The sequence below is a fragment of the Vulpes lagopus genome, chromosome 15, assembly GCF_018345385.1.
Source record: "Vulpes lagopus strain Blue_001 chromosome 15, ASM1834538v1, whole genome shotgun sequence".
NCBI classification, from domain to species: Eukaryota; Metazoa; Chordata; class Mammalia; order Carnivora; family Canidae; genus Vulpes; species Vulpes lagopus.
The window spans coordinates 43,179,580-43,204,854 of NC_054838.1; the positions used below are offsets into that span (position 1 = coordinate 43,179,580).

Consider the following 25,275-nt stretch of genomic DNA (forward strand, 5'->3'; position numbering starts at 1 on the left):
ATCTTGCACTAGAAAGTCCAGGAAACTTCTTCAGAATCCAAAGAAGCTACCATGCCAGGGAACTTGGAGAACACAGAGAATTTCCATATTTCTGTGTATATGTGCAGTGTTTTATCTTTAAGGACAATACAGTAAGATGACTCAGTGGTTCTTCTTATGTCCCAGTATCCATAGCAACCAGACATTCCATGGGCTTTGGTAAAAAAAAAAAAAAAACAGAATCATCCACTCAAGTGTGAAAAGACACTTAGCAAGTTAAAATCTAGTTTTGTAAACTGAAGTAATTGACTATTCACAACCATTAACATTTTCCAGAGAATTAAGTCTTAAGTAAACATAATACATTCAAGAGCTTCAAATAGTGTTATATTAAACTGGTTTATAAAAGAGGTCACAAAGAATCACAAAGTCACTTTTCTAGAAATGGCAACTGCTTAATCATTGCATTTCCAGAAGGGGATTTAAGCACAGTTTCTTGCAAAATTGATTTTCCCCATCTCTATCTTTTCCTTTGTAGGCAAAAGGATATAAGGAGTCAAATATTTGCCAACTTAAAATTATTCATTCTCTGCTGCTTTTTTCTATAAACAACAAAACACATTATGGACCTTCAAAACCTTCTGTGCATTTTCTCAGATATTTTCATTGTAAGATCAAGACCAAGATATAAAGATTAAAACAAATCTAGAAAGATATATATTTATTTTCTTTTAGTCTATGAAATATAAACTGATCCAATTCCTTTCTTTGAACTTGAAATTGTATACACGCCTAAGAGTAAAAACAATTCACCAACCACATTTGCCAAGTCTCATGGTTAGCAGAGCTGTGGGGAGTCAAGGTGAGCAAGCTGAGACCTTCCAAGCACAGATCATTTAGTAATAAGTGAGAGGGGAATCAGAGGCAGAAAAACAATTTTTTTTAAAGGTGGAAACCTATGAGCTTGTACACCGTGGATGCATAACTCTTATCACTCTGACCACACAAGAAAACTCTGAGGTTTCCCAGAATTTGTCCTGGTATGCTTCTTTGTAAAAATGAATCGTAGGAGAGAATCCTTCTTACCAAGAATATTACTTGTTCATTCAACAAACACCTACTGAGTGCCTACCGTGTACCAGGCACTCAGTTACAGCTGTGAAACTGACAGACACAGTCTGTCCTGGCCCAGGAGCTTTTAGACCAGTAGGGAACATGTGAGTCAACAGGCAGTTCTGGGATAGTGTGGCATCATGGCAGAAATCATCCTTGGGCTGTGACAGCACCAGGAAGGACGCCTGAGTTAGACTTGGGCTTCGATGAATGTGGACTGCTCCAAACTGAGACCTAAAAAATAATGTGTCTAATAAGGGAAGTATGAAAAGTATTGAGGATAGAGACAAGGTCCCAGGCAAAAGGGAACAGCATGTGTGAATTCCTAAGGAAAGAGTGACCACAGAATGTTAAAAGTATTAAAGATAGTTTGGTTTAGCTGAGATTTGGGACTCTGTCTCTTTCTCTCACCAGGTAGGACTGTGTTTACAATTTTAAAGCTAACACCAGCATTGGCTCACATCCCATCCATGGTGGCAAGGGAGGGATAGAGGGAAGGCACAGTGGTGCTAAGAGTCATGCTTTAAGCAGCCATGCCTGGACAGGGTCACTAAACTATATACATTATAACTATTTAAATTTATTTCATACTGAAAGAACATACAGAAGAATGTTTCAAGATCATTTGAGAGGACCTAGTGATAGGTTTGCACCTTTCCAAACAAATTTTTAATTTTAAATATCCTAGGCAGATGAGGTGGGATGTTCAAGGGATGGGTGCTGGAAATTGGATCATGCGGAAAGAGCGCTTTCCATGGGTTCAGAAAGACTGAGTTCTACATACAGGTGCAGGCCCCTGTGGATGGCCAGATGTAGCACATACCACTCATTCATTTATTCAAGCATTTAGAGACTCGTATATGCATCATAAACTATGCTAGGGGTTAGAAGCAGCAGGATAAGGGAACTCAGGGAACTCAGAAAGTACACAGGGAGGCAAAGAAATATGCAGAAGATTATACTACCTTGTGATAAATGCAATACTAAAATGTACAGAAAGCCATGGGAGTCCACAGAAGGGCCCCAAACCCAGGGAGGGGCAAAGGCAGGCTGCCTGGAGATGACGATGCTTGAGTGGAGCCCCAAAGGATGAGTACTTGAGTGAAGAAGCAGGGAAAGGGAGTTCCTGGCAGACAGAATTATAGATACTAAGGTACAGAGCAGTGGCAAATTCAGACAGCAGCAAGTACTTCAATATGGCGAAAGTATAGGGTAAGGATGGGAATGAGAGAAACAGGAGTTTCCAGAGTAACCGAGTGTCAGGCCATGAAGAATTTTGCATGTCATTTAAAGTATTTATATGAGGTGGGGGAGGAAAAAGTGTCCAAGACAACTCCAGGGCCGTGACCTGAATGACTAGAAGAATAGGGTTCCATTAACCAAATAGAAAAGCAGATTGAATGGGGAGCTAAGAATAACTAGGTCATACTGAGTGTAAGGTGCCTATTGGAAATCCAAGTAAACTGCTACTGGAAATAAATCAACAGATATATACACATATCTGTTATTCTACAGGTCAGGACTGGAGAGAGATTTAAGAGTTATCTCCATATAGGAGATTGTACGCAGTGAGAGTATGCAGAGTAGAAAGAAAAGATACCCAAAGATAGAGTTCAAAAAAACACTCAAGTGGCAGATGGAAGAAATGGAGCCTACTAAGGAGACAGAGAAGGAACAAGTGGAGATATTGGAGGGAAACCAGGACAGAGTAAGAGCCCTAAGGAAAAGGAGGAGGTGAATTTCAAGAAGGCTGGAGGGATTACCTTGGTCAAAAGCAGCCAAGAGGTAAGTATGATATGGAGTGACCTTTCCCATAGCATAGAACATTTTGGAGGTTGCTGGTGATTTTGGCAAGAGGAGATTCTATGGGACAGTGAGTAGAAGCTGAATAGCAGTGGTTGACAAATCAATGTGAGGTGGCACACAGCAGCCACAATGACTATACTCAAGTCTTTTATGAAACAAGGCTGGGAAGAGAGAGAGAGAGACAGGTTTGTAGCTGGGGGAAAACTTTGAGTCAAGAGATATTTGAGGGAGGGATGTTGGGAAGCCTGAAAGAGAAAATGGATTGATCTCAGCTGCACATCATAAAACTGCCTGCAAACTTTGGTTACCTGTTAACATTGTCTTCCAGATACCCAGCAGCAGACTAGGTTTGAATGTCACAGTGAGACACTGGCAATGGGGAAACTGTGTTGAAGAGAGAAGAATCTAGCAGCCTGAGAAGAAAAATAAGTAAGAGACTAAAGACAGTTGTTCATTGTGACATACCTTTCTCCCCTCTGATTTTCAGAGGATCTCTTTCCCACAGGACTCTGATGCTTTTCTATCTCTCTCCACCTACTTGGTCTCTTCAATAGTGACAGACTTCACACTCATTTCCTTTGTTATGATTAGACCGAAAAAGTGAGGTGATGAAAGGCCCCAGAACTAACACACTGAAATCTCACAGAAATCACCAGAAGCTAAAGATGATCCCGTGAAAGTCTGAGAATGAGAGAGAAAATTGAAGGGTGAGGGAAGGTGGAGCAGAAAAGGAGGGGAGAAAGGAGAGGAAGGTGAGGAGAGAGGACAGGGAACAGAAAATGAGAGGTTATTTTAAACTCAACGTGGGGAAGAATAGGTGAGGATGGAAGAAAGGGAGGGAAGGAAGAAGGAGAAGCAAAGAAAGGGGATAGGTCAGGTTAAACTAGGGAACCATATGAATTAAAACAGTGTGTATAGGAAATGCAGTTTTAGGGGTGCCTGGGTGGCTCAATCAGTTGAGGGTCTGGCTCTTGGTTTCAGCTCAAGGCATGATCCCAGGGTCGTGAGATTGAGCCCTGTGTCAGGCTCCCCACTCAGTGACGAGTCTGCTGGAGATTCCCTCCCTCTGGCTCATATGCCCTCTCTCTCTCTCTGAAATAAATAATAAATCTTTTTTTTTTTTTATGATAGTCACAGAGAGAGAGAGAGAGAGAGAGAGAGGCAGAGACACAGGCGGAGGAAGAAGCAGGCTCCACGCACCAGGAGCCCGATGTGGGATTCGATCCCGGGTCTCCAGGATCGCGCCCTGGGCCAAAGGCAGGTGCCAAACCGCTGCGCCACCCAGGGATCCCCAATAATAAATCTTAAAAAAGAAGAAAAAAGAAGAAAAGAAGAAGAAGAAGAAGAAGAAGAAGAAGAAGAAGAAGAAGAAGAAGAAGAAGAAGAAGAAGAAGAAGAAGAAGAAGAAGAAGAGGAAGAAGAAGAGGAAGAAGAAAAGCAGTTTTATTCTACTCAGGTATTTTCTGCTCATTTACTCAGCAAACGTGTATTGACTAGCCACTCTGGGCCATGCTCTGTGTTTGGTGCTGTGAACATTACCCTGCCTCCCCCAGGCTGCGAGCAGCCATTCACAGTGATGGGTGGTAAATTCCACGACGACAGTGGCAAGCCCGAGAGAACTACTCACCAATCCTGCGGGGGCACACAAATTCCCTGAGAAGCCATCTGTCCTCTGAGCTGAGGGGTCAGTAGGAGGTAGCAGCCACAGAGAGTGAGCCCTGAGAGAACAGCCAGGCAGAGTGAGGGCACAGGACAGTCACAAATGTCAGGATGTGCCTGCAGTCAGGCAGGAAAGCCCAGGAGATTAGCACGGAAAAGGAAACAGGGACCAAATGAAACAGGGTCCTTGTGACAAGTTAAGCATTTAGGGCTTACATTAAGCCTGGAAGGGTTTTTCACATGGGAGTATCTTAACCACCTTTACTTTTTAAAAAGATCATTCTAAAGGGAAAAAAAAAATCTGCAAATATTGAACTTGGTTAATGATAAGGATGCTCAAATTATTTAGGAGGAAGTGTGTTGAGGTCTGTGATCTACTTTGAAATGCATAATAGAAAAGAAGACTGGAAGCCTGGCTAGATGTGGGACAAAGAAAGTACAGTAAAATGATAATGGTATAATCGATGTGGTGCATATATGGAGGTTCACTGTAAAATTCTCTCAAGTTTCCTTATGTTTGAAAATGTTCATAACAAAATATGGGGAAATCATTAATTGAATTTAAATTTTAATAAATAAAGATATTCCAAGTAGGAACTCTTACAGGAATTTTATTAAGCAGCCAAGAGGCAATTTTTTACAATTTAACTAATTAATTAATTATGGGGAAATTTGATCATTCTGACTGTTGGGATAACATTCTAGAGAGGGGCAAGGGAGCCAGTGAGGAGGTGGTTGCAGTACTTGAGGCAAGAGGGGGTCATGGCCCAAAAACTGGGGAGAAACAGGGATCAAAGAATTTGAATTCAAGCGATATCAGGAAGCTACATCAACGGTTTGGTGATGGAATGGCTGTGGAGGGAGGGGAGGCCAGGGATAAACAACAAACCTGCCTGGCCAATAATCAATTAAGAGTTGAGCAAGGATGGGGGCACCTGGGTGACTCAGCAGTTGAGCATCTGCCTTCAGCTCAGGGCGTGAACCCGGGGTCCTGGGACTGAGTCCCCGTGTTCGGCTCCCCATGGGGAGCCTGCTTCTCCCTCTGCCTATGACTCTGCCTGCCTCTCTCTGTGTGTGTCTCTCATGAATAAATAAATAAAATCTTAAAACAAAAAAAGGAGTTGAGCAAGGATGACCAATAGATTTGGGGATGAAAAGAAGGACTCATAAGGCCCATGGAGAACTCTGAATCACCAATGTCTCCTTCAACTGGCCTCTGGCTTCAGTCTCACCAGGAAACTCCTGGCATGAATCCTTTGCTTAGTCTGCTCTGGAGCTCAGTGGGGAAGTCAGTGGCCGTGACACCGTGACACCGGCACCGGCACCTCCGCGGGCGACCTCACCAGCTGGGGAGAGTCGGAGAGCGGCTACTTCCCCGCTGGGCTGCGCTGCGCCTGCTCACCTCCTCCCCCCGGAGCTGCCGCCCCAGCTCTGCCCTTGTCGGTGTAAGTGTCCTGTTTTCTCAGAATGAAATTGTTTGAGGTCAGCCGCTTCAGATGGCTTCATCCACAGCCAGCTTTATCAGCTTTCAGTTACAAAACAGATTTCTCTGGAAGACTCATCACAATAAAGCAAAAGCGAGTTTTCCTCTAGGGCTGCAAACTGCCTCTTTTGCTGGAGCAGATGCTGGGGGGATGGTTCTGGGAGAGGCAGCCTCCCGGGGCACCTGCGAGGACTGTAATTTCAGCTCATTTACCGCAGCCTTGTCCTAGAGAAGGTTGGCAAGCCCCTCCTCGTCCTTCTTCCCTCCCTGTGAAGGACGTTTACATTGAGGACCTGTTTGCATCTCCATAATTACTTCTGTGCCTCATTGCTGGATTCCTGTCCCTGTCACGCCCCCAGCCTTGGGAGGCTTAGAAGCCTCGTGTTTGTGGGGACTAAAACAGGACAGGCCTGCCTGCTGTTCCCCTGCCAAGGGGATGCCCGTGGAGAGAGACCTGTGGTGTAGAAAGGCAGTATGGTTTGCTATCGGGCCCTAAAAGTGGGACCCCTAGTTCCACTTAAGGACTTGGGAGGCTGGGCCAGTAATCGTCACTGTTCCCAAATAAAGCAGACACAAGCCCCCAACCCCCAACACATAATCTGATTCTGACATTTGACTTTTTCAAAAACAGACTTCACTTGGGACCCGGACAGCATCTACGCTGGAGGTAACCCACTCAGCTGGTCCCTATGCAGCGGACAGAGTGTCTACCTGAGATCAGATCCTAGCTCTGCCCTCCCCAGCGGAGCCTCAGGCCCCCCATGGTTAAGTCGGGGAGGGCATTCAGGTTTGGGACCGTTCCCAGGGGCGAGTCAGACCGTGTACCGAAGGCACCAACCCATCCTGGGCCCTTCAGGGTGCTCGGCCCTCAGTGGCTGTGATCACCATGGCGGAGCACTCCATTTCCCAGCATGCAGGCTAACTCCTGTCTGCACATCAGCTGTGCACCTGAGCAACACAGATGGGCTGTTTCCTTCAAGTATAAAAATCCTCTTATTAAAAAAAAAAATCCTCTTATTATTCTAATTTCCTACGTAATGGTTAACGCCTCCGTCACCTTGGCTGCTTGTAACCTTGGAGACGGGACTTGTTATAAGAAACAGGCAAGGAGGGACACCTGGGTGGCTCAGTGGTTGAGCCTCTGCCTTCGGCTCTGGGCGTGATCTTGGGGTTCTGGGATCAAGTTCCACATCAGGCTCCCCACAGAGAGCCTGCTTCTCCCTCTGCCTGTGTCTCTGCCTCTCTCTCTCTCTCTCTCTCTCTCTCTCTCTGTGTCTCATGAAGAAATAAATAAATCTTTTTTAAAAATTAAAAAAAGAAAAAGAAATAGGCAAGGAGAGGGGCTCCTTTTCTAGCATTTTCGTCATCTTTGGGCCTCTCCCAAGAGTCCTGTTCAAGTTTTGCAGCCTCTCCTGGTTGAGAACTTTCTTGTGAACATGATCACTGCTGAGGACACTTGTAGAATATGTCATGGGACAGGGGTCTCCACATGCTCAGGGAGGCCATTTCATGGGTTGTGATGGGACTTATTTGGTTTTGCTGGTTTGGGCTGTGGTCACACATTTAAATTCTTGGGTCTCGAAGGCCCTGCTTCACCTCTGTGTCACTGTGTCTGTTCACTAGCAGGAACCTGACAGAGGTCACTGTCCCTCAAGCCATGAGGTGGTGCATCCCAGGTGTCTGAGCTGACAAAGGGGCAGGTAGGGCTGCGTGCAGAACGGGTCTGGGGCCCAGAGACAAAGGCTAACAGGATAAAGGAGAATAATTAAAGCTACTAAGATTTACTCTGTGCCGGGCGCAATGCCAAGTCCTTTCCGTGAATTTTCTCTTTCGTTTCCTCCCCCCTCCCCTCCCCAGCCATCCCTGTTATGAGACAGCGCTTTATAGAGACGGGAAGGCTTGGAGAGTTCGCCCCTTTCTCCGGGTCATCCAGCCAGCAAGGAGCGGAGCCCAGAGCAGAAGTCAGTAGCGGACCAGAGCCAAGGATCCTCCCCGCTACCAGGTCTCCGCTTCTCTGAGAAAGTGGAAGCCCCAGCTCCAGCCACAGGAGGCCCCTCCACCTCGGGAGATGGATGCTCTTCAACTGGAGCCACCTGGAGCTCTGCAGCTGCTCCTGCTTTAACTGGAGCCACCTGGAGCTCTGCAGCTGCTCCCAGACTCCTAGGAAGGGGGGTGGGTGATAAATGGGCCTGACGGCAGCCCCCAATCTCAGGACGTAGGAGGGAGTGGCTCCTGCCTTGAGGGTAAGTATGAAGAAAGCGCTAGAAGGGGCAGCATCTTTCCTCTGTTCCCCTACTATACCATCCCTCCTACTAGGGTCTGGGGGACTGTTGGGCCAGGGGCTCCTGGGGGTGGGTGGTGGGTGAAACTAAGGAAGCTGTTGTTTCCCAAAGTGTCGGGCATTTGAGGCAGGATGCTTTTCTGCCTTTCTTCTTCCAGTCTTTCGTTCCCCTCCCTCACGTTACCAGTACTACCCAGAACCGAGACCCACACTCACTCCTTGGGACAGTGGAGGGGATGGAGTGGGTGTCCTATCACACAAGCAGGTGTATCTCCTGTCTGCAGTAGGCCATGGAACGGTGGTGGCAGCTCCTGTTAGGGCTGTGGACAGTCATGCCTGTCTGGGCTGGGGACGAGCTGCTCAATGTCTGCATGAAGACCAAACACCACAAACGAGAGCCTGGCCCAGAAGACAAGCTCTATGAGGAGGTATAGAGGCTGGACCTCGCCTGGGAGTGGGAGTGAGGCTGCTTTGGCAGAGCAGGGAAGGGACACAATTGCCAAGATGGTTTCTGAACCACCATCAACCCTGACTCATCTGGTTCCTTACGTTGGCATTTGGGCAAGGCCACTGGAGGGACAGTGTGGCCCCTAGAGAGCAGAACTGTTGAGTGCTTCAAAGTTCCTATCTCTGGCTGCCTGGACGCTCGGGGAACAGGGGCAGATGATGATCCCAGAGGCCCATCACTGGTTCAGCTTAGATCAAACAAGGTCCTCCTTCTTTAGCCTTCCTACCAATAGCCACTGGGGAGACCTAGGTCTTAGGTGACCCTTCCTCAAGCCTGAAAAGCCATTGATGGGAGCAAGGGAAGAGTTGTGGAGCTGCCTTTTACCTGTGAGCTCTGCTGGGCTCTGGTGCCCTTCCACCCAGTGCTCCACATTGCCCTGGGTGTCGTGGGGTTCCTCTGCTGCCCCTCGGGAGCTGAGACCCTGGGACCCCTGTCTCCAGGGGACTTCGCAGCCCATGGCAGGGAGATTGGTGGGCAGGTGCCCTTTGGCTGTGAATTTTGACACGCCTCAACATTTCTTCTGTATGAGTGTTGCTGGCCTGAAGGCCTCCCACTTGCCCAGTGGGACAAAGGGGACAGGTTTACCTTTCTGCCCTAGACACTCCTGAGTCTCCTGCGTCCTATCCGACCCCCAGCCTTTTACTGCTTCATCCCCTCAGTGCATCCCCTGGGCAGAGAAGGCCTGCTGCACAGCCAGTACCAGTTGGCATGCCCACCTGGATGTGTCCCTGCTCTACAACTTCAGCTTGCTTCACTGTGGGTTGATGATGCCAGCCTGTGAGGAGCACTTCATCCAGGCTGTCTGCTTCTATGAGTGCTCCCCAAACCTGGGGCCTTGGATCCAGAAGGTCAGAAGGTGGGGCTGGGGAGGCAGGAGACACCTCCCCACAGGTGCAGGGCCCTGTTCCTAAGGGCACAAGGTCCACGATGCTAGCGGGAGCAGGACACGCAGTCCCCCTACAGACAAGAGCAGAGCCAGGGGATGGGTTGGGATAAAAGATGGAGAGGAAGCCACCTCCGGCCCCGGGGGGAGAAGGGCAGGGGAAGGGCAGGGGGCGAACAGATGGGAACTGTAGGATGAGGGACCATTCGAAGCTTCTGGATGTAGGAGCTGTGTAGTCTGGGCCAAACAATTGAGCCTCTTAGTGAAGTGATGCTCACAGGCTTCATAAGCCAACAGCCTCGGCCGGCCCCTGCACGAGGAGCCTGTGGCTGCGAGCCTCTTCGGAGCAGGGCTATCAGCACCCTTGTCTCCTGCGACGCCTGGACCCAGGTGGACTCGAGCGGGCAGGGAGAGCGAATCCGGGACGCGCCCCTGTGCCGGGAGGACTGCGAGCAGTGGTGGGAGGACTGCCGCACGTCCTACACCTGCAGATCCGACTGGCACGGCTCCTGGGACTGGAGCGGGGGTGAGTGGGGCTCGCAGGGCGGGGGGGGGGCGGGGGGGGGCCAAGGAGGGGCCGTGAGGGCGGGAAGTGAGCGCGGCCCCCCCCAGGGAAGAGCCGCTGCCCGGCGGGGGCCGCCTGCCACCCCTTCCCGCGTCACTTCCCCACGCCCGCCGACCTGTGCGAGAGGGTCTGGAGCGGCTCCTTCAAGGCGAGCCCCGCGCGCAGGAGCAGCGGCCGGTGCCTGCAGAAGTGGTTCGAGCCGGCTCGGGGCAACCCCAACGAGGCCGTGGCCCGCCTCTTCGCCCGCGCAGCCCCCGCGCGCGGCCTCTCCTGGGGCCTGGCCGGCCTGGCCGCCTGGTCCCTGCTGCTGGCGGCCCTGTCCCCGCGGCCCCGCCCGCGCCCGCGCCCCCCGCCGCGGGGCAGCCTCCTTCCCCGGGCCCCTCCGAGGGAGCAGCACGGCTGGGGGGCTGCTGGGCCCCGGGCTGTGGGAGCCTGTGCCCGAGCCTGAGCGTTCGTCCGAGGCGCCCTCACCGCCCTGCTCTGGGAGCACAACGGGCCGCCCCTGGCTCTGCGGCCCTCGCCGGCCCTTCTGACCCAGGCCCCCCCCCCCCCCCCCCCCCAGCGGCAGAGCTGAGGGTCACAGCCCAGGCCTCCCTTCCCACGCTGGTGCCTCCAATAAAACAGCAGCTGACTTTTCCTTTCTGTGTGAGCCACTCTGTCCGGGCTCTGTGGCCGGGGGCCCAGCTGCCCAAAGAGGGGCCGGTCCGTGGTGCGCGAGGCCTCCAGTGGCTGCTGCCTCACCGGGAGCAGTCAGCTCCTTCGCAGGGGCAGGGCCGCTCCTTAGAGCCTCGCGACGCCCGCAACGCCCCCGGCGGGAAGACTTTCAATACCCCCTTTTTCCTTTTTTTCAATAAGCAGTACATGACGCAAAAGACCCAAAGTCAGGGTAAGGACCACCCAGCCCTGAGCTTTACCTTGGATACCAAGATCGAAGCCCCTCACCTGCTCTAGGCACCTCCTGTTCTTTAACCCCAGGCACGCAATGCACAGTTCTGGAATTTCAGAAGCCAGAGCTCTAACCTGGTTTTACCACTTTCTATATGACTTTTGGTGAATCTGTTGGCCTTAAGACCGTCTATGCTTCCCTCTGCCCTGAGAGGAATGAGGGAGCTGGACCCCATGATTTTAACTTACACAAAGAAAAAGGAAAAAGCCAAGGCCATTGTGTTGGGATATAGTCTGTGCTTCTCAGGCAGTGCCACACCCTAAAGAACAGGACAGGTGAAGTCTCAACTCGGGAAGGGGCACTGGGGCAGCCTTTACATCCCATCTGTAAGTACAGTGGGAGCCAACCTACCCACGCAGAACCTTCCGGAACCCGGAGCCCAGCAGCTTCTCAGCATAAATGGTGCCTTCCCTACAACCTTTTCTTTGACAAAGAGGGTTTCTGATGTGTCTGCATCTGAGGTAGTTGGCTTTTCTGACAATCACTCATTCTTTCCAGACACCAGCAAGCCTTGTTCATCAGTCTGTCTCTCTTCCTCCCACACTTACCCTGAATGTGTTCCTCACTGCACAGACCCTGTAACAGGTAGGCACCAGAGTTCTAAAACCAGTGAGGACAGACCTCATAATTGAGGTGCTCCGTCTGGAGTAAGAAACTGAGGTGGAGACAAAGCACTTGGCTGGAAGCCTGCAAGAAGGGGGACTGGGCGGGGGTCCTCACACAAAGAGGTGATGCCTGAGCCCAGTGAAGATCACTTCATTAAGAACAGAAAATAAATGCTAAACCAACGCCACTGAGTCCCTAAAGCACAAACTATCTAAAACAGGAAGTTTACTTGCTCTTAAATGAATTGATAAATTGGGGCTGTAAAAATATAGGTAAAATTTCTTAAGCCTTGAGGATTTGAATGAAGTCTGAAGGTATATACGTATGTGACAATAAAGCTGAGAGTTTAATGAATTTTTAAAGAGTATTTTTAGGTAAAAATATAAAAATAATGTAAGGTTAAAATTGAGATCACCAAAATAAGATTAGTTCTGGGAGCCCTAACAACGGCTACTGTTTGTTGACCACGGACTCTGTGCCTGGGGCTCTGCTAGGCTCCTAACATGCATCAGCTGCTCGGATCCTTTCAAAAGCTTTGAGAGTCACTCTTACACCCAACTTTCAAATGAGGCCGGACATACGTGGGTTTGAAACCAGGTAAGTCTGACTCCATCATCCCGGTTCATGAAGCTTACACAGAGCACCCTGGCAAGTGGGGTCGGGGCCGAGGGTAAATGCAGGGAGCAGAGGGAGAGGGGGCAGGCATACAGCAGGTCACAGTCAGCAGAGACTACGGTTCTCCCCGTATGTGGTTAGAGGAGTGACAGTTTTCAGTAGTGGAGAGGAATTGTCAGATTTGCAGTTAAGCGATTTGTCTTAAGCAGAGAGATCCACGCATGTGGCTAAAACACATAGGTCAAAGGATCTCTAACACGGAACAACAGAGGCCCAGCCAGTCAGCCCCTTGGTTCAGAGGTACCCACTTTGAACCCTTTCTGGATTTAGCTATGAAAATGTTACAGAAGATGGTCTATCTTTTCTAGCACACAGGCTACCTTTCTGCTCTCTGTTCTGATTGTTTCTTATTCTTCCAATCTTTTTAAATGTGGCAATCCACTTCTAATTTCCAGGAGATTTTTTTTTTTTAATTCCCTTCTTCACAGCCTGCTGGTTTTGGTTTTATGGATGTAATATCTTCTCAAATCTCACTGAGGATCTAATTAGAATTTTTTTAAGTCTTTTTTTTTTTTCTTCTAGTGTCTGAATGATCTATTTCCTCCCAGGGCAATCTGTTCTGTTTCTGTTCATCTTCTGCGTGCTGCTCGTTTTCTCGGTGTCTGGTGACCTTGGCTGTGTACCCACATTTAAGGATGACAAGCTGGGTTGATTTTTCTTGCTAGCTAGTATAGGTGTCCTGTGGTTCTATCTGTGGCTCTTTCCCCTGACTAGCAAAGCTGATGGGGACTTCTGGGTGTACAGGGGAAGGCTTGTTAGCTAGAAGACTGCTTCTGAATGTGGAAGTAAATGAGAACAAGCAAAGACTGTCTGGTCAGAGCTTACTGTAACAAGGAAGTCAGCCACCATCACCTGAGTTTTGACAGAGACTCAAAGCAGACAGAGAGAAAGCTTTAAGGTGGAAAGCTTCTGGTATGCCCTAATGGAGGCTGTTGGCCTGCCTACCTCTTCCCCATGCTAACTAGAGGAGGGCATCCTATGTGATTGGTTAGAAATGTGTATTGGGCTTTCTCTGAGTGATCCTCGGTTGGAAGTAGGGATAACGATTAGGGAAACTGTCATTCATTAATCAAGTCCTAGCTGTTTGGAGCTGATTGTAAAAGGGGTAATTGTTTGGCTTCCTGGGCTCATTAAAATGGTGATCTAACCTCCTGTAAATCTGATTTAGATAGTAAGTTGGCTTTCTGGGCTGATGACTACAGATAATGGATTAAAGCTATTTTTATATACACCCTGCCATTGTCCATTTGTATGTGCAATCTCTCGAGACTCAGTTGGCAGGAGCTATATTGAACAGCAGACCCCTCAAATACTGCAGTAAAGATGGTTCTTGGGCCACTCGGTGGCTCAGCGGTTGAGCGTCAGCCTTTGGCCTGGGGTGTAATCCTGGAGACCTGGGATCGAGTCCTGTGTCGGCTCCCTGTGTGGAGCCTGCTTCTCCCTCTGCCTGTGTCTCTGCCTCTCTCTGTGTGTCTCTCATGAATAAATGGATGGAATCTTTAAAAATAAAATAAAATCTTAAAAAATAAGATGTTCTCTTTGGCAGAGGACATGGGGGTTAGGATGTAGAGACATTTTCTCTCTGCTCCTCATGGTCCAGCTCTGAGCCCAGAGCCTCTCAGAGGTTCTTCCTAGAAGATGAGCTCCTCATTCCACTGCAGCTGCCTCTTCCACTACTTCTGGCCACCACTGTTCCCTTTGGTGTATCTTCCAAATATTTATTGAAATCTCTTATTCACTGATGGTTTCCTTCATGTGCTCTAGTAAAGGAACATTTAGAAATAAACATTTCAGTGTGATCCCAGTAATTCATTCTACCTTCTCTAACCAGAAACTGCAGGTTTTAAAAAAGATCTTTTGTTATATAAAGAGAAGATATAAACGGGGCCAAACTGGAGACAAAGAGGCTGAGGACAATGTGTAGGATGAAATATACAGGAGGGGAGTGACATAAGAAAAGCAAATAGTAGGAATTTAATTGTGAGTAAAGCTCTAGGAAGCATTAACTCAGGCTACAGGAGAGACAGTGAGCCAGATGGTGGGAAATTCAGGAACTATTAGGAAGATAGAGCCTATGGAAATTTGGACTATACTTTTGTACACAGTGCCACAAAATACATATAAGATGAAATGTCGGGGAAGGAGAACACAAAGGAAACAGCAGCCTTGGATAACTCAACTCTGATGCTCCAATTTGTAAGATGTATTTTCTGTAGCCTAGATTGTACCAGGCAAGTCTTGGGTAGAGGACATTCCTTCTACTGGTTGCAACTCATTCACTTTTCCACTGGGAAAACATCAGATCCTGTTCAAGTCCTTTCTCAGAGAATGCTGGGAAGTTCTGGGTAGCAGGTGAAAAATGAAAACACCTATGCTTCCCTTGCTTCAAGATTCCTTTTTGAGTAACTTTCCTTAGTAAAACTTTATATCAAAGTGAGAAAGTCACTGCAACCTGATATGCATGCACTGGGATCTTGTTCCCCGATTAAACTCTCCTGCCAGGGAAGAAAGCACTCCTTCCATTCCTCCTTCACCACATCACTGCCCACTCCTTTTCCCACCCCATCCCCACTGACCCCCTCCACAAAAATGACTACTTCCTTAGGTATTTTCCATTGTCCCATTGCTTTTGCTTGGGCTTGGGGATGGAAGATGCAGATTTGAGATTATTCTGGTATCCAAGCAGGTGTCGTTCAACTAGATCCCATTTCCCACTCTAGGCCTTGAGACGGCTTGAGTGTCCAGTCTCTTCTTGCATCTCAAAGGGGTGGTATTTTTGCCAACAAAATCAATCACTTGTTTTCATTGCCCATCTTTCCTTCTACTCTGCTTACATCCATCCTCAGGTTTAACTCCCCACAGAACTGGAAACGACTATTAGTAGTGCTTTTGCTACAAATGAACCAAATAGAAAAGTCTGGAGGAAGAGAGAGGACTTCCCAGAAAGGAGAGGCTAATCAGAGGCTTGGAGATGCTGGTGAGACAATCAGCATAGAGCTGTTTATCAAACAATTAGCTTGGGGTACATAAGAGGTCAGAGCTAGAGATAAGAATTTTGGAATCACTTCTCTGGAAGTGTTATTTGAAGGCTGTGGAAGTAGACATGTTTTCTAAGAAAAATGTAGAGAGAAAAATAAAAAGCGTGTGAAGAATCCCTAACTTATGGTTTAGAGATGACAAGGAAAATGGAGCTAGTCAAAAAGCAAAAGCCAGGGGTAGAAGAGAAATGAAAAGAACTGTACCTCAGAGGGACAACATCAGAGCTTGAGTTGCCATCCATATATTAATTCATAACAAAAATATTGAGTTATTACTCTGTGCTAGACACTGTGTTGTACCTAGGGACTGTGGGACTGAGTATACAATGAATAATGACTAGACTGTATATAAAAATAGGACTCGGGGATCCCTGGGTGGCACAGCGGTTTGGCGCCTGCCTTTGGCCCAGGGCGCGATCCTGGAGACCTGGGATCGAATCCCACGTCGGCCTCCCGGTGCATGGAGCCTGCTTCTCCCTCTGCCTGTGTCTCTGCCTCTCTCTCTCTCTCTCTCTCTCTCTCTCTCTCTCTGTGTCATAAAAAGATAAAATTTTAAAAAAAGAATATTAAAAAAAAAAAATAGGACTCTGCCCTGTAACCTGTAACTATCAGCCCAGGAAGTCAGCTACTACCTGCAGGAACCAATCCAAGAAGTCAAACTGCTATCTATAACAACCAGTTTAGGAAGCCAAATAATAACCCCTCTAACAATCAGCCCCAAATGACCAGGACTTGATTAATTACTGACAACGTCTCTATTTTTTGGCCCTGTTTCCAGTGTAGGGCCACTTGGAGAGCACCAAATACGCATCTCTAACCAATCTCATGCAATGCCTCATTTCTACTTAGCCACCTAAGCTTCCCCATGCTAACAGTATCAAATCAGGGCATACCCAAATCCTTGTCTTTTTTCCAATCTTCTGCCTGCCTTTGGGTCTCTGCCAAAACTCAAATGATGGTGACTGACATCCTTGCAAGTTAGTCTTTGCTTGTATTCATTTGGTTGGTCTTCATTTATCTTCATAGATAAAATAATGAGTGAGGCAAATATGATTCCTGTCCTCGGGGAACTTATATAGTAATGAGGAATTCAGTAAAGATATGAGTAAATAGTCATAAATAAATAAATACAAATAAGACAATGGTTTGGAAGGAACCATATAAGGGACGCAGAGAGGATTGGGGGAGGTGATTAATTTTCATGGGATAGACATTTTAAAGGAAAGGAAGCCTAGGGGACATTGTGAGGACTGAGGGGCATGTTTGTAGGAAAAACAAAAAGGCTTACTGGAGGTAAAGTTCAAAAAGAGCTGAAGAGCTGAGGGAATGAGTTCAGGGAGGGATGGGCGATCCATTCCGTAAACACAAAGATTGACTTTGGCAAGGAGGTAAGACACTTTTTTTATTGAGACAGGAGGAGAAGGGAGAAAATATGAAAAAGTCATTTCAGAATTAAAATGCTTCAAATATAAATGACTGAATGAATTAACATTAAGACTTTGCCATCTGCTAAGAGTTCAGACACCATGACCGGGTTATTGAGCAGTCTAGAGGGAGGGAGCTAGAGGGAGCAGTCCGGTCAGAGCATGGAGCCTGGGCAGCTGCTCCTCACAACCAGCTTTCCAAATTCACAGCCCAGGCAGTTCGTCTATCTTAGCCATATGGTTAGTGTAAATTTTCCAGAGGATTAGTATCCACCAAAGGATGAGATTGAAAAAACTGAAACAGGATTATTTTCAGGGTCAGGACATTTTATGATTAGAATGGCTAAGAGTTAGTGCCAACAATGAAAACTCAAAACAAAAATTAAATTCATCCTGGCCTTTTCTGAGCTCTGCATGTATCTGCAGAGATAGGAGCTATGTTCCTGATCCCAGAACAGCCTGTGATTGTGAAGCTGCTGGTCTCAGGTCCTCTGATGCCTGCTTCACAGAGGAAAAATATAGAACTTAACAGGCTCTAATTACTTTAAATCAAAGATGAGCTTTGGAAGGAAGGAGTAGTTTTCCCTTGAGCAAATCCTGATGCCTTAACAGAGAGCTCCAAAAAGCCGGATCATAGATGAGAACAATGAGAAGGGGGCCATTTCTCACAAATGGCTAGGTTTACAGTTTCTCTGCCATGGGCATAAGCCAAACATGATTTGGGGTTTTTTGCCCTCCAAGAGCATCAAAATAGCCATAGCAAGACATTAATTAACATATGTTGCTGTTTTCATTATTAAGTAAAATATATAGCATCACTCAGTTCTTAACCCATTTCCTAGCCTTGGTCCCTCCAGGAGATTCAGAGGTGGGATGGAAATATTTGTCTTGCACATGACTTAATTTTAAAAAGTTAACTGACAAATTGATGATGTGTGAAAGTAATGAGTGAGGTGGAAATGTAGGTGAATATTTTCATAATTTTCATGAGAACTTTCTCAAGCCAAGAGCTATAAAGGATCAATAGTTACTATTATTTTTAAAAGACATGATAGAGGACAGATGAACAAAGAATATATATATATATATATATATATATATATATATATAGAGAGAGAGAGAGAGAGAGAGAGAGAGTACTCTCATAGTACAGTAGAGAATACTACTCAGCCATCAGAAAATGAATCTTACCATTGGCAATGATGTAGGTGGAACTAAAGGGTATTGTGCTAAGGAAAATAAGTCAATCAGAGAAAGACAATTATATGATCTCACTCATGTGGAATTTAAGAAACGAAACAGGATCATATGATAAGAGAGGGAAAAATAAAATGAAACTAAATCAGAGATGGATACAAACCATAAGAGACTCTTATTCACAGAGAATAAACTGAGGGTTCCTGCAGGGGAGGTGGGTGGAACGACGGGGTAACTGGATGATGGACATTAAGGAGGTCGTGTGATGTAATGAGCACTGAGTAATTATATAAGACTAATGAATCACTGAACTCTACATCTGAAACTAATAATACATTATAAGTTAATGGAATTTAAATATTAAAAAATATAAAAGACACAATAGAAAGGAAAGGGAAAGGGATTTTTAAAAACATTGTAAACAAAGATAAAAGGCAAGTGAAAAATAGAGGGAAATATCTATAACACACACATATACATAGATGTTAATATTTTTTAATATAACAAGAGTTTTTAAAAATCAATATAGGGGTGCCTAGGTGGCTCAGTCGGTTAAGACACTGACTCTTGATTTTGGCTCAAGTTGTGATCTCAGGGTTGTAAGATTGAGTCCTGCAGTCATCATAGAGTCATTTCCTCAGCTCTCATTCCCTTAACTCTTCAGCTCTCTTTGAACTTTACCTCCAGTAAGCCTTTTTGTTTATCCTACAAACATGCCCCTCAGTCCTTGAAGTCCTCTCCCTTTGCTCCTCCTCCTGCTCATGCTGTCTCTCAAATAAATAAATAAAACCTTTTTTAAAAAATCAATATAAAAATATGACCATTCCAATTGAAATATGGGCAAATGATTTGTATACGTAATTCACATTTGGAATAAAATCTAAACTTCTTACTTTGGCCTTACAGGTTCCACAAACCTGCCACTGCCTACTTGTCCAACCTCAGCTCCTAAGACTTTCTCTGCTGCTTACTGTTTGTTCTCTAGTCACATGGGATTTCTTCTAGTCCTCAAATAGACTTAACTCCATCCTGCCTCAGAACAGTTGCACTTGCTGTTTCCTATTCCTTTGATGTTTTTGCCCCATATCCTTGCATACTTAGGTCTTTCTTATAATTGGGTGGGTATTGGTTCAAATATCACATCTTCAGAGAAGCCTTCTGCAATTACCCAATATATACTTTATTGCATCATCTTAATTTTTTTATAGTTTGTATCACCATCTGAAATTGTGTATGTGTGTGTGTGCTTTCCTTCTCCCACTCCTATTTGAAGACAAGCTCCTTGCAAAGAGAGCCCCCTATCTCTTGTTTGTTGCATTATCCCTAATAGCTAGAATGTTTCCTGGTGCATAGTAGGAGCTAAAATGACTAAATAATGAAGAGGGGCAGCCCGGGTGGCTCAGCGGTTTAGCGCCGCCTTCAGCCCAGGGCGTGATCCTGGAGACCGGGGATTGAGTCCCAAGTCAGGCTCCCTGCATGGAGCCTGCTTCTCCCTCTGCCTGTGTCTCTGTCTCTTTCTCTTCTCTGTTTCTCATGACTAAATAAATAAAATCTTTAAAAAAATAAATTAATTAATGAAGAAAAGTAAGAACACATGATCAATTAACATGAACAAAGGCTTAATTTCATAGGTAATCAAATAAATGCAAATTAAAAAACTAAAACTTATAAAAAACCATTTAGATTGACAATAATTAAAAAGAATATCATACTGTCTTCTGGTGGGAATGTAAACTGGTTGACATTTTATGAAAGGTAAATTGGCAAAATGCATCAAAATTTAAATTTTCTTTTGTTTTTTTTTTAAAGATTTTATTTATTTATTCAAGAGAGACACAGGGAGGCAGAGACATAGACAGAGGGAGAAACAGGCTCCTCCCAGGGAGCTTGATATGGGACTTGATCCTGGGACTTGATCCCTGAACCTGGGATCACACCTTATGCCAAAGGCGGACACTCAACCACAGAGCCACCCAGGAGTCCCAAAATTTAAATTGTCAAATCTTTTGAGCCATAATTCTGTATTTATGAAGAGTCTTAAGAAAAGGTCACTTCTGCTTCAGACCTAAATGATTAACCCTTTAGATAAGTCCAAGAAGCTCAATGAATCAAAGAACAAGAAACATGAAGATAACACCAAAACAAATCATAACAAAATTGCCCAAAATCTCAGATAAAGAAAAAATCTTAAAAGCAGCCAGAGAAATAAAAGATTAAATATATTCAGAGGGGGATCCCTGGGTGGCGCAGCGGTTTGGCGCCTGCCTTTGGCCCAGGGCGCGATCCTGGAGACCCGGGATCGAATCCCACGTCAGGCTCCCGGTGCATGGAGCCTGCTTCTCCCTCTGCCTGTGTCTCTGCCTCTCTCTCTCTTTCTCTGTATGACTATCATAAATAAATAATAATAAAAAAAAATTTAAACCAAAAAAAAAATATATATATATATATATTCAGAGGAACAAAATTAAGGGTGGCAACATATTTCTTATGGTAAATAATACAAGTGTGATGATAGTGTAGCAACACCTTCAGAGTTCTGAAGGCAAATTGTTATTCCACACCTGGAAAAAGTATCTGTTTGGGGCTGAATGGTGCCCCCCTATTCATATGTTGAAATCCTAATCTCTCACTAGCTCAGAATGTCATTGTATTTGGAGATAGGTCTTTTAAGAGATAATTAAGATAAAATAAGATCCTATTGTGGATGCTAATCCAACATGGTAAGTGTCCTTATAATAAGAGATTAAGACACAGATGCAGTCTGAGAGATAACTACAAGGACATAGTGAGAAGGCAGCCATCCTCACGCCAAAGAGAGAGGTTTCAGAAGAAACCTAACCCGTGAATACCTTGATCTCAAACTTCCAGCCTCTAAAACTCAGGGAAAATAAGTATTTCTTTAAGAAACCCAGTCTGGGTATTTTGTGATGGCAGCCCTAGAACACTAATATGATATCTTTTAAAAATGAAGACAAAATACTTTTTTTAAAAAAACAATTTTTAGAAAATCTGAACGAATTCAATACTAGCAGACCCACACAATAAGAAATGTTAAATAAGGAGAAAAAACTCATAGATCAAAATATAGATCTATACAAAGGAGTGAAGAACATTGAAAAGATTAGCTACGTGAGTAGATATGCAAAATCTTTTAAAATGACTTAAATCTCTTCAAAGTATTATATTTTGTGGTGGTGGGGAAATAGCAGTATGTTATTGTAAGGTTCTTATACCATTGTGAAGTGGTATAATATGACGTTACTGATTCTGGACCCAATTTCAATGTGTACATGTAGAGTTTTCCCACATCACCAAGAACTTCTCCAACACCAGTTGGGTGTCCTACAATTCAACTCAATTCTGACACTATCTACATGGAGAAAGTCATATCTCACAGGTAAAGGGTTCGTCCTACAAGACTGCCCCCTAACACACACACACTGCTGATGCCACTCACAAGCCCAGGTTACCACCTGCACTTCTGTTCAACTGACCATAGATTGGAGGTTCCAATGATTCCCTTCTTCAGTTTAATTAATTTGTTCAAGTGGCTCACAGGATTCAGAGAAATATTTACTTACCAGATTACGAGTTTATTATAAAAGGATATAACTTTGGGCAGCCCAGGTGGCTCAGCGGTTTAGCGCTGCCTTTGGCCAGGGGCATGATCCTGGAGACCCAGGATTGAGTCCCACATCAGGCTCCCTGCATGGAGCCTGCTTCTCCCTCTGCCTGTGTCTCTGCCTCTCTCTCTCTCTCTCTCTCTCTCTCTCTCTCTCTCTCTCTCTGTATCTCTCATGAATAAGTAAAATAAAATATTTTTTTAAATTATAAAAAAATAAAAGGATATAACTTAGGAACAGCCATATGGAAGAGATTAAATAGGCAAGGTAAGGGGAAAGGGTGAAGAGTTTTATGCCCTCTCCAGGCACCCTACTCTCCCTGAATCTCAACATGTTCACCAACCTGGAAACTCTCTAAACCCCATCCTTTTCTTTTCTTATTTTTAATGGAGGTTTCATTACATATGCACGATTGATTGAATCATTGCCCACTGGTGACTTGATTTAATTTCCAGCCCCTCTCCCCTGTGGAGGAAGGGAAGTAAGACTGAATGTTCCAACCATCTAATCCCATAGGTGACTCTACAGGGAATCAGTCCCTATTCTTTGATGATTTAGGGGATTTCCAAAGATCAGCCTCATTAACATCACAAACTTTGATCACTCTCATTCTTTAGGAAATTCTTTTTTTTTTTTAAAGATTTTATTTATTTATTCATCAGAGACACACAGAGAGAGAGAGAGAGAGAGAGAGAGAGAGGCAGAGACATAGGTGAGGGAGAAGCAGGCTCCATGCAGGGAGCCCGACATGGGACTGGATCCTGGATCTCCAAGATCATGCCCTGGGTGTGATCAAAGGCAGGTGCTAAACTGCTGAGCCACCCAGGGTTCCCCTATTTAGGAAATTCTAAGGGTTTTAGTTCTGTGCCAGAAATGTGGGTGAAGGCTAACAATATATTTCTTACTAAAAACTCACAATATTACAGACTTGAAGGTAAGTTAAATATATATATGCTATAAACACTAACAACCACCAAATAACACAAAAGCAGTTATAATTATTTATAAAATAAATTAAAATGGAATCATAAAAATTATTCCAAAATGGCACACAAAGGGAAAAAGAAACAGTACAGATGGGACAAAAACAAAACAGTAAGATGATAGACTTAAATCTCATTATATCCAAAAAAAAAATCACATTAAACATAAATGATCAAACACCCCAATTGAAAGGTAGAGATTGTCAGCTTTGACTTAAAAAAGAGAGAGAAAGAGGAAGATCTAACTATATCCTGCCTATAAGAAATGCACTTTAAATGTAAACACACAAATAAATAAAAAGTAAAATATTGCATGTTAACACCTTGCAAAAGAAATCTGTATTGAGTATATTAATATCAGACAAAGTAGATTTCACAGCAGAGTATGACTAGGGACAAAGGAATTCATTTTATAATGATAAAGGGTTAATCCATTAGGAGAACATAACAACCCATACAAATGCTCGCATACAAAATGACAGAGCTATAAAATACATTAAGCAAAAACCCATAGAACTGCAAGAAGTAGACAAATTCATAACCTCAAAGATATCAATCCCCTATCTCAATAATTATTACAACATGTAGACAGAAAATGAGTAAAGATATAGAAGACTTAAACAACACAACCAACTTGACCTGACATTTTTAGAACACTCCACCCAAGAACAGAAGGATATTTGTTTTTCAAGTTCACATGGTATATTTATCAATATAGACTATATTCTGGGCCAGGGGAAATTCTCAAAATCTTTAAGAGGATTAAAGTAAAATCAAGTTTATTCTTAGACCATGATATAATTAAATTGTTAATCAATAACAATATGATCTCTGGAAAAATCTCAAACATTAAGAAACTAGCTGGAAAAAAAAAAGAAACTAACTGGAGCATTTTAAATAACAAGTCATAGAAATCAAAGGGAAATTAGATATTTTAATTAATGTCTTAATTAACCTAGAGGGATATTCATAATGTCAAATGTCTATATTAGAAAAGAATAAAAGTCTCAAGTCAATGACTTCAGCTTTCACTTTAAGAAATAATTGTTTTTACTTTTATTATTTTAGAAAGATTTTATTTATTTATTTTAGAGAGCATGTGAGTGGGGGGAGGGGTAGAGAGAGAGGGAGAGAGAGAATCCCAAGAATCCCAGCCCTATATGGGGCTTGATCTCATGACCCTGAGATCATGATCTGAGCTGTAATCAAGAGTTGGTCACTTAACCTACTGAGCCACCTAGGAGCCCCAAGAAATTATTTTTTTAAAGACCAAATTAAACTAAAGTAAGCAGAAGAAAGGATATAATAAAGAGCAGAGCAGAGATCAATGAAATAGAAAACAGAAAAACAATAGAGAAAATCAATAAAATGAAAAGATGGTTCTTTCAGATGATTAATTGAATTGATAATTCTCTTGCCAGATTATTAAGGGGGAAAAAAAAGAAGACACAAATTGCCAATATCAAGAATGAGTAAAGTAACATCATTCTAGAGTCTACAGATATTAAAAGGATAATAAAGGAATGCTATAAACAACTTTATTCTAATAAGTTCAACAACTTAGATGAACACATTCCTTGAAAGACACAAACTATCAAGAAAATACAAAACTGGAGAAAAAAAAACAGATAATCTGAATAGTCCTCTATTAAAGAAATAAACTTGTAGTTAAAAAACATTCCCATAAGGAAAACTCAAGGTCCAAATGGCTTGGCTAATGAATCAAACCAAACATTTAAAGAAGAAATCATATCAACCCTTTCAGAAATTTAAAGAAGGAATATTTTCAAACATATCCATTTTTTTACTTAAAAATATGTATAGTTTAATCAATACCCTCTCATTAGCACATAACAAGTACCTGGAGATAACAGAGCTCTGAGGAAATAACAAAGTTAATTTTGATGAAGGGGAAAGAAGTAGGAGGAGATCCCAAGCAAAGGCCCCTGTTACAAAGAAGGAGAGAAGAGGATGCTTGTAAGATAGGAGTCAGTCTCTCTAGATGCTCTCAACAACCCAGGGGCAAAGAAACATTTTTTATATTTGTATTTCATTGAACTTGGCTTCTATGCTGGAAATCTCTACAAGTAATATTTCTTGCTATCCTTAACAGCCACCCTCTGTTTTAGGAACACTATCAAGTACAGTACACCCCTGCCCAGGTTTTGAGTTTTTTCACCAAACAGGAGAGGCACAAGATGAAGTAAGGGAAGGCAAAAAAACAAACAAACAAACAAACAAAAACAAAAACAAAACAAAAAAGAAAACATAAGAAGAATCAGGTTAGATTTACTCAATGATGTTACCCATGTAGCAATCTTTTCCTTTCTTTCTTCCAAAAATGATGTCTCTAATCACCTTCTCCAAAGGGAGAAACAGGCAGCAGTGAGGCGTGGGGGGCAGGGACAGAATCCATCATACTATGTCTCCATCTAGGCCATTGTTCTCAAGATCTATCCTCATCACTTTGTGCTCTGTAATGAAGTTGTTTCCTCAGCCTAATAGA

The 25,275-nt window shown here is 44.3% G+C and overlaps 1 protein-coding gene across 3 annotated transcripts; it reads left to right on the forward strand.

The window, feature by feature from the left end:
- Nucleotides 1-7,924: 7,924 nt before the first annotated feature.
- Nucleotides 7,925-10,824, forward strand: IZUMO1R (IZUMO1 receptor, JUNO). 3 transcript variants are annotated; one of them, XM_041730325.1, is made up of 5 exons: nucleotides 7,925-8,283; nucleotides 8,587-8,749; nucleotides 9,489-9,677; nucleotides 9,938-10,238; nucleotides 10,325-10,824. In XM_041730325.1, the coding sequence occupies exons 2-5, from the start codon at nucleotides 8,612-8,614 to the stop codon at nucleotides 10,723-10,725; spliced, it is 1,029 nt and encodes a 342-aa protein (XP_041586259.1). In that variant the 5' UTR covers nucleotides 7,925-8,283; nucleotides 8,587-8,611; the 3' UTR covers nucleotides 10,726-10,824. The 3 variants fall into 3 exon arrangements, with proteins under 3 accessions (XP_041586259.1, XP_041586258.1, XP_041586260.1); XM_041730324.1 differs by having other exon boundaries at nucleotides 8,606-8,749; XM_041730326.1 differs by having other exon boundaries at nucleotides 7,926-8,283; nucleotides 8,606-8,749; nucleotides 10,103-10,238.
- The last annotated feature ends 14,451 nt before the right edge of the window (nucleotides 10,825-25,275 follow it).

Bases quoted from the DNA above. Each gene is read 5' to 3' on its own strand.
- IZUMO1R (XM_041730325.1), top strand. From the start codon at position 8,612: ATGGAACGGTGGTGGCAGCTCCTGTTAGGGCTGTGGACAGTCATGCCT. The intron at 8,750-9,488 runs GTATAGAGGCTG...TCATCCCCTCAG, and splicing joins AAGACAAGCTCTATGAGGAG to TGCATCCCCTGGGCAGAGAA. The intron at 9,678-9,937 runs GTCAGAAGGTGG...TTCTGGATGTAG, and splicing joins TGGGGCCTTGGATCCAGAAG to GAGCTGTGTAGTCTGGGCCA.